The sequence below is a fragment of the Panthera uncia genome, chromosome C2, assembly GCF_023721935.1.
Source record: "Panthera uncia isolate 11264 chromosome C2, Puncia_PCG_1.0, whole genome shotgun sequence".
Lineage (NCBI taxonomy): Eukaryota > Metazoa > Chordata > Mammalia > Carnivora > Felidae > Panthera > Panthera uncia.
In genome coordinates this window covers 93,542,631-93,552,175 of record NC_064810.1, presented here as the reverse complement: position 1 = coordinate 93,552,175, position 9,545 = coordinate 93,542,631, and the positions used below count along the sequence as shown (strand labels likewise).

Below are 9,545 nucleotides of genomic sequence, written 5' to 3'. Positions count from 1 at the left end.
TTAATGTAACATATCATATCAATAGAATAAAGGATAAAAAACATGATTATATTATCTTGATAGAAAAAAGGCATAAACAAACCCCAACACTTTTTTTTTTTTAAGATTTTATTTTTAAGCAATCTCTACACCCAACTTGGGGATTGAAATTACAACCATGAGATCCAGAGCCGAATGCTCCAGGACTGAGCTGTCCAGGCACCCCCCCCCCATAGGAATTTTTATTAAGAGTTTATAATCTAAGTTTGTAGCAGCTGAAGGACATCATGCCAGACTAAGTGTCACACCTAACTCTGATGAGTTAATCCTCCAACCCTATTTTATCATAGTAAAGAAAGGTATTACCTTGATTATTCCAACCTTTTCAGCATGTATTGGTACTGGGACTTATGCAGGAGCTGGATTCATGCTACCTGTAATTGCAATATGTGACAGAGCCAAGATCAGTGGAAGGTCAGAGACTAGGCTACAAGGACGGGTTCTTTATATTGTAAACTTTGGTGAGCCAGTGTTTATAGAAAATAAATGCCGGTGGATGGATTGGATAATTATTGTGAACCTGTTCCATGCAATGGCAATATACAAGGGATATTGGGGGCTGCAAAGGAAGAAACGTCGGTCTTCCATCATACCTTCTAGATGAGTTGCCTCCTTTATTACGTTCATTATTACATTTGTTACATATGTTATTAAATTCTTTCCATAAAAGAGCCTGTGCTGAGCCTGTAACCAATGTTCCCCAAAAAGGCACTGTATGATTGAGATGATATATGTAATTGGAAGGGAAAATGCATCAGAGAACAAAGTGTAGATCGTGACGATGCCCAATCATTTCCAGTGACCTCAGATAACCAAGCTCGATTCAGGGTTTCCAAGCCGAATACTCCCGATGGCGTACAAGCTGGTGGCACAGTCGGCTAGAAGGGGAGGATGGTTTCCTACACAGAGATCCCCCAGTCCCAGAATCCCACCGGGACTCCAAGTCCCAGAAACCCGCAGGGCAAATCTACCCCAGTCCCTAGTCGGCTGACCGCGGACGCGACCAAGCTAGGAAACCGGGGTGAGATGCCGTAGTCTTTGTCACCTACTGTTTTTCCTGTAGGAATAGGGCTTTTTTACGGAGAACTTTGGCATTTCCTCAGTCACAGCTTCCACGAAAGGCCCCCTCCCGGCCTATCTGATGTGATAGGCAGCGTCTCCCATCCTCTCTCTCCCTTTTCCTAGCCCCTGTAGGAATGGTGCAGCCTGGCGTTGAGGTTCCTTGAGTTGGATCGATGGTTGCGCCCGCCCTCCCCCGGAATGTGGGCCTTTGGAGCAAGCGAGGTGGGAGGGACCCAAGCGGGGAGGCGTGCTGGGCCCGGGCGGCGGGAGGAGCCGCGCGGTTCCGGCTGCCCCGGCACGGCGACCCTTGGGTCCGCGCCGCGGGCGGAGTGGACAGGTAGGCAAGCGGCAGCCGCAGCTCTGGGTGAAGCTCGGGTAGCAGAGTGCCCCACGGCACCCGGCGCGCACCCCGCACCCTTGGCCTCCGGCGTTCAGGCGGGGGAGTAAGGAGATGCCGACCCAGAGGGACAGCAGTACCATGGCTCACCCGATCGCAGGCGGCGGCAGCGGAGATCATTCTCACCAGGTCCGGGTTAAAGCCTACTATCGCGGGTGAGTCTCCCAGAGTAGGCGTGGGAGTGGGAGGGGAGAGGAAAGGCCCGCTCGACTTGGACTGGAGGAGGGGAGGGTGAGGGGCTGGAGATGTTGTGGGCGGATTGGTCTGGGCGGGCGACTCTGGGGACTCGGGGTGGGTGACCAAGTGATCCGGGGAGGAGCAAGGGGCGCTAGGTTGGGGCACCCCACGGTGTGTTGCAGGGCGCCCGGGAGTCGCGCGGCTGTTGGTCCAGATTAGGGTCCCAGGGAGGAGCCTTCGAATAGAGTAGGTCCACCTGGTGGGTTCGAGAGAGACTCGCCTAAGAGATTTACAAGGACTTTACGTCATTAAGGCTGAATGTGTTCGGGCTGAGAGTTGATTCCGAGTGATGCCTCAGTTAACTGAGTTTGCTATAGGTTTAGAAGACAGGACTACTTTAGTTTGCTGGCCCTTTTGGTTGTCAGAAGGCCTAAAGGCTCTGGTTCTCAAAGTCAGGTTTACCTTCATCGTCTTAAGTTCAAGAAGTGTATCTGGATGCCTGTGTATTAGACATAGGAATTATTATTGAAGAGTAAAGTTGATGGGTTTTCAGGGATGTGCATTAGGTACGTATGTCTTGCCGAGATTAGTTTGTGTATGTGTAAATTAAAAATTTGTGAACGCTTCTTTGTCAGTGTTTCATCAAGGACCATTTGATAGGGTGAGATACTGCAAAGAGAGAAGAGGACGAACCGAATTTTAAAGTCTATGATTTTTAGTCGTATTTTTACGTAAGTTCTAACTCCGGTGCTTACCAGAAATAATCCAGTCCTAATATCGTTGTATTAAATCATATTCTATAATCAGTGCCCTGAAGTATTCCCCTTCCCTTGAATTAAGTCGTGGTTTGGAATTTGAGAGAATTCTATTTAGGAGCATTGGAAAGGTGAAATGTTAGTGTGGGCATGAAGATTTGAAACTAAGGGTTAACAGAAAACCTGATGGCTTGGGCCTGTCTTACTGCTTGTTCAAGTAGAAGTAAATTGCTTTAAAAAAAACCTCAAGCACTAGGAGGTTAAAACTGCAATGCATACTTTTACATTCCAGAGAGGATCAGTGAAGATAGCAAACTTTCAAAATGCCTCTCTTGTTTTGATTTCAAAGGAAATAGAAGCCCTAAAACGTCTTATTGATTCGATATAACAACTTACTGGTTTGCCTGCTGCCATGCAGCCTCTGACCTCTTGTTAGCTTGACTGTCTTCAGCAGTAGTTTACAAGAATTATTTAGGAAAGTATCAGTGTTTTTGCTTTTAAATTGATCACAGAGGTCTTCATTTTAAAACAATACCAAGAAGTGTGTGTATGTTTTTTTTAAAAGTTTGTAGTGGTCATGAGAGCTGTTTTGACTTGAGTATGGTCAGCTATGAACTTTGCACTGTAGGGGAGAAAAGCTTTGCTTCTTTACCTTACCTTTAATTTGATAGATGAGATAGTTCACTTTCCATGTTATAATGTCGACGGACAGCCCATGAGTTGTTAGGTACAGAGAGTAAAATATGTGGTATGTGTTTCTTTTTTTTAAAGGTGTCTGATTATTGACAGTTAAAAAAGTTAAAAATCAGCATACTCACATGGTGGGAATGTGCACACTTTGTAGATGTATAAATTAAGTTCCATCCCATCCTTCCAACTTTCAGAGGTATACTGTTGACAGTTTATTTCTGTTCTACTGGAGGTTGTCTTTATTACTTTAAAAGTTATACTTCTGTTTTGTGATTCAACTTTAGATAGTACCTATTGATTCCTTTCTCTGAAGGATAAGACATTGGGTGAATACTACCTTTTGCTTGCCCTTCTCCTGATTGGTACTTCTCAATTTTTAATTGTTAAACTATTGTTTTTAGTTTTCTGGTTTACCTTTATGACTCTGACAATACAAAATTCTTGTCTTATTAAATTTAGATAGTTCCCAATGATTCCAACTATGCAGAAGAAGAAATTAGTGCTTCTTCCTTTTTGCCCATTTTTATTGGTTTGACAAATCTAAATAGGCCTAGTTAGTAAATTAAAATCATTGTAAACTCCTTTGGAAAGAAATCAAAGTCTGCTATATTTTAGGAATTTAAGTGTCATTTTTTCTTGGCTTATTGCTACAACTGTTTTTATAAAAGAGAATAAGGACATATAACCCTTTTAGTGCCTAAAATTTTCCCAAGACATTCAAGTTAACATTTCGTTGTTGTTTTTTTTTTTTTTAAACCTATGCATTTTTGCTAAGGAATGAAAGAAAAGCCCTTGCCCATTAGTGCTTCTTATTCACTGAACGCTTTCTAATAGTGCCTTCATTTCAAGCCTTATTTAAAGACAACATCGGCATTCTCTAAATTGTACCAATTTCTGTCCCCTGAAATTAAATCTGTTAAGATTATATGTTTATTAACAATAGTCTAAGCTGGTGGTTATGATATTACATAGTCAGCTGCTCATTACTACAGATGAAACTAAAATGAGTCACTAGTGAGGATAGCTAATAAACAAGTTGGCTAACTAGAACACCTACCTGCTTTTTAAGTAGAAAATCCTTCCTTTATGTCAAGAAATGTAAGGACAATCTGCATTTGAAAACGTTGCTTTTCCTTCAGATCTTGTGAAAGGCCATTATCAGAAAGCTTTCTCCTTATCCCCTTCTAACAGTATTTCTTTCCAGTGAACGTTGAATTTTGGAATAGCCAGAATTTTTTAGTGAATACATTGCCTTCTTTCAGAGATGTGTGTGGTGTTGTCATTCAGTTAAATTTGTTCTTAGTGCAAATGTGATGTCTCCCTAGATATAACAGACATTTAATTGGATTTTTTCTAGTTTTTAAGCAGGAGATTAATAGCATTAAGACACTGATTATATTGAAGACCACCTAAGAGTGGCTCTGTGACGGCCCGTACACCCTTTTTTCCTTGACACGGGAGCTTGTCAGTGAGTAGCTTTCCTTCAATCATTAGCTAGTAGTGTTAGGAGGAAGAGAAACAGGTTTTGTTGGTTAGTGATAGATTGCTATTTTATGGGCTTATCCTTATATTAAAGTTACTTGATATTATGGGATAGAGTTTAACAAGGAAATGTCTGGACTCCTCATTTCTTTACATCACAAATGTGTGGGAAATTTTGCAAAAAGGTTGTGAAAATGCTTTTTAAACCACTGCCATTGAACAGTTACAATAATCTAGAGGATTCTTTCTGTGAACATCTGCAAATAGAAAGAGATTAACTACTTGTATATTTGGAATGTATAGCTGGTTCAGTGAAGAAGTATGCAGGATTTTTCTGTGAACAAGTCTTGGCAAGACTTGTTTTTAAAAGTATTGCAAAATAATTTTAGCAATATAAAGTATATCACTATAATGTTCTAAGGAAATACAAATACTCTCTTGAGTTGGAAGTTGGGGGAATGTTAGTTACTGGTCCTGGAGCTTCTGGCCTGGCACCGAACCACAGGACAACTGATCCATAGTTTTATCAGAGAAAGAGAAAGGACTTGGTGGCCTGGTGCCAGAAACCAAAACAGCTCTCTCAGAAATTTGAATCAGGTAACAAAGAGATAAATTGCTTGTTAGCAGTGAACACTGGAACTGAAGAGTGAAGGGAGAGGTTCGGGAGGCCAAGACTGACCCTGTACAAACGGCAGGTCTGAGAAAGCAGAGGAGAAGGAAGCAGTTCCCTGTAGAAAAATTCTTCCTGGAGGTCCGTGAAAGCTTTCTAATACAACTCCCAACCTTCTTGTTAAGGTAACTTGAGTGTTTGTTGTTTTATGGTTGCAATGAGCATCATTAAAGCCTGAATTTTTAAAATTCCATTCTTGCTTAGGATTTCACGTATTACCTAAAGTGTATTTAAAGTCACTTTAATAAATATTGTTGGACACCTACTGCCTACTATAAGGCAGGCACGTGGTACTAGGGTGGGCACAGAGGATGTAAAGGTGGATAATACACAGCTCTGCCCTTGAAGGACCGTGAGACTTATAGGAGGAAAGATCTAGAAGAGCTAATAAAGGAGTGTGTATGTGTTTATGTGTAAGGTATTTGCAGGGTTGGATATTGGGGAGGTGTTTGGGGTAAGAAAGGTAAACCTTCCTAGAGGATGAACTGTTTGAGGCTTTTAAAGGATAAATAGGTTTGTCTAGTGGATGAAGATGTTGGGGAAGGGGGCATTCCAGGCATTGCACAACCGTGTGATATATTTGGGGAATTCAGATCAGTTTAGTTGTTAGTGCCATAGTCCTTCCTTATTAGGACATGAAGTGTGAAGCTGGCACTGATAAGAAGTGAGGCTAAGAAGAAGGCTCACAGGCGCTACTCATGAAATTCTTGAATATCATACTTTGGGCTTCGGACTTTTTCTCATTGGCGGTTTTAAGTCAGAGAGATATACATACTGAGATTTTCATATTAGAAAGGTCAGATTTGGAACCAGTATGGACTATGAATTAGCAATGGATGAAGACTGATTTGGAGGCTTTGGAAGTAGTCCTGGTGAGAGATTCAGAGGAGGAGAAGAGGATCTGGATTGAATGGCAATTTTAGGGGGTAGAATCCATATGAATTACAGATCGATTGCCTGTGGGGAAGAGAGAGGGAATCTGACAACTCTTAGGTTTCTTATTTGAGAGAGACTAGGGACTAAAGAAGGAAGAGATTAGTGAGAGGAGGTAACTCATTTCCTGGAACAAGTAACCGAATTTTTAGTTCATCATGCTTTGGGGACATCCAGGTGGAAATGGCCAGCATTAACTGAACAGTCATTTATTGTGTGCCTGCTGTGTGTCCTAAGCCCTGTACGTGACAGCTAACCTACATAGGAATGTGGCTGAGAATGATGATTGAAACAAAAATGCCACCAGTTACCAAATGCAGATGACAAAGACAAGGCACTAAAACTAAATTTTAAAGATACAGACGTACCTAAAATGGAAAGTTTCCCTTGTAGCTTCTCACCCCCACTTCCTAATGGTAGCCATTGTTAACAGTTTGGGGTATTCTACATTATATTAATATATCTATAGGTATAGATATGGATACACACATACCCTTTTATTTTTCAAGTGAACAGGTTCATATTTCTACACACATTTCTGCAACTTGATTTTTTTCATTCATGATCATCTTTCCATGTTAGGATAGACAGGGATAAATACATATGTAGAGAGTGATCCGCTTACTTTTTATAATTGATGTATAGTGTTTTATAGTATTGGTACACCATAATTTAATCTTTTTTTGTTTGTTTAACGTTTATTCATTTTTGAGAGACAGAGAGAGAGCATGAGTGGGGAAGGGGCAGAGAGAGGGAGACACAGAATCTGAAGCAGGCTCCAGGCTGTGAGCTGTCAACACAGAGCCCAGTGCGGGGCTCGAACTCACGAATTGCAAGAACATGACCCGAGCTGAAGTCGGACGCTCAGCCAACTGAGCCACCCAGGTGCCCCCATAATTTAATCTTTTTTACTGATTGATAAGCACAAAAAGTTGCTTTCATTAAACCACTATTTCAAATTATGCTAAGGTGACATCCTCATATTTAATATGTATTTTTGCAAACATGGTCCAAAATTTGCCTGTTTTAAAACTTGACCCTGTCCTCCAAACACTTATCAATTTACATTCCCAACAACAGTTTACAGTGAAGTGTTTTCCTTTTGTTCCCATTGCACATTACTGGTCTTTAAAAATTTTCCCAATAGAATAGGCAACAAATGTTAACTTTTTTTTACAACTATCTTTTTATACATACTGATCATTTTTATTTCCTCTGTGGGTTGTTTATTCATATCTTTTGCCCAGTTGTCCTCCTGGATTCTTTCTCTTTTTTTCATACATTTATTTGAAGGGACATTGGCATGTTGTCTGTTACAAAAGGTGCCAGCATTTCTCTAACCTGTTGCTTGTCTGGAGTTTTTCATTTTTATTTAATCAAATCTGTCGTTTTAAAAATTTCTTTATGGCTTCTGGGTTCTCTTAGGTAAATGTACTTCTCATTTAAAAATACTCTATTTTTATGTCTGTTATGCAGCTTTTCAAGTGGTTATCAATAAATCTGATATTTGGAGGTTTTAATTATTTGTGGTGTATTGATAGAACTTAATTTCTTAAAAAATGTATTCTAATACTGCTATTGAATACGTTCTTTCGCCACTGATTTGAAGGACAACTTTTTTCTTTTTTTTTTTTAAATTTTTTTTTTTCAACGTTTTTTTATTTATTTTTGGGACAGAGAGAGACAGAGCATGAACGGGGGAGGGGCAGAGAGAGAGAGGGAGACACAGAATCGGAAACAGGCTCCAGGCTCCGAGCCATCAGCCCAGAGCCTGATGCGGGGCTCGAACTCACAGACCGCGAGATCGTGACCTGGCTGAAGTCGGACGCTTAACCGACTGTGCCACCCAGGCGCCCCAGGACAACTTTTTTCTATACTAAATTTTTCAGATGAACATAAGTACTTTCTATTCTGTTTCATTGATTTTTGAGGAGGAATGTGTTTTTGCATTGGTTTAATTATTGTGGTTAATTTTGATATATGTTATGGAAAGGTCATTTCATTAATTTTCTATTTCCAGATTTTCTTGGCTATTCTTACACATTTATTTTGTCTTCCAGATCAGTTTTTGAAGGTTTTTGTAGGTTTCAAAAAAAAAAAAAAATCTTATTTTGATTTGGAATTGCATTGAATTTACAAGTTAATGTCAGAACTGATAGTTTTATAATACTGAGCTTGGCCTTGTAAGTATGTGGCATAATACCTATTTATTGATTTTTTTTCGTATTTTTCAGTAAGGTTCCTGTCCCTTAGATCTTGCACATTTCCCATTAAATTTATTCTTAAATGCTTTATAATTTTGTTGCTTTTGTGAATGGGACTTTTATTCTCATAGCCTTATTTTATACCATCTATTTTTGAATATTTAAGTGGAACTGGTCACCTTATTCTAATTCTTAGTTAACTATCTTAGAATTTCTAGCTAGATAATATCATCTGCAAATAACAGTTGTGCCTCTTGTTTACTATATATCTCACTTCTTTTTCTCGTTTTTGTTTTTTTTTTAAGTTTATTTATTCTTGGAAGAGAGCGAGCATGTGCACGAGCAAGAAAGGGGTAGAGAGAGAATCCTAGGCAGGCTCCATGATCAGTGCAGAGCCCCATGTGGGGCCCGATCTCACAACCGACTGAGAGATCATGACCTGAGCTGAGATCAAGAGTCAGACGCTTAATCGACTCAGCCACCCAGGCGCCCCCTTTTCTTATCTTAACCATTGCCTGGGTTTTCCAGTGTTGAATTTTAACAGTGAACTTTTATCTTAAAATATTATCAATAATTAGAAAAATTTCACAGATTATCTTCAAAGATACCCAGTCTCCTTTCATCTCTTTGATGTATGCTAAAGAGCATAGAAAGAGAATGTACCCAGTTGTGCCAAGAACTATGATAAGTGTTTTGCCCTTATTTGTATTCATAACAATATTCAGAGGCGGGTATCATTATCTGCATCATATCGATGGTAACGCTGAGGCTTAGTAAGCCACCATACAAAGCTGAGTCTTACCCTTCAGAAAAATTTCTCTTTCTCCTTTTACTATATTGATGGGGCTTTTAAAAATCACTTTTTTGCTTTATTGTCAAATTCATATCTCACAGTTCTTTTTGAGCCAATTTTCTGTCTTCTTGATCATTAAAAAATAGAACTTGCTTTATGCCTGTCAATGAATAACAATTACTTTGAGGAATGATACTGTGATTTATATGAAGTCTCTTTCCCCAGAACCTTCAGCCTAGTGATTTTACCATCCATGGATAATTCTGCCTAAATCTCTTATATCAGTGATTACAAATAAAACTTTTTTCTGTTTATACTACATTTAATTTTGGAGAAAAGCTTA

General features: G+C 39.7%; 1 protein-coding gene across 1 annotated transcript in view; it reads left to right on the top strand.

Moving 5' to 3' along the window:
• The first annotated feature begins 1,333 nt into the window (after positions 1 to 1,333).
• Positions 1,334 to 9,545, top strand: part of PRKCI (protein kinase C iota) — a 71,874-nt gene continuing 63,662 nt past the window's right edge. Inside the window, exon 1 of the mRNA XM_049629618.1 lies at positions 1,334 to 1,653. Coding sequence (XP_049485575.1) covers positions 1,553 to 1,653 — 101 coding nt within the window. The 5' untranslated portion in view covers positions 1,334 to 1,552. The remainder of the gene's footprint in view (positions 1,654 to 9,545) is intronic.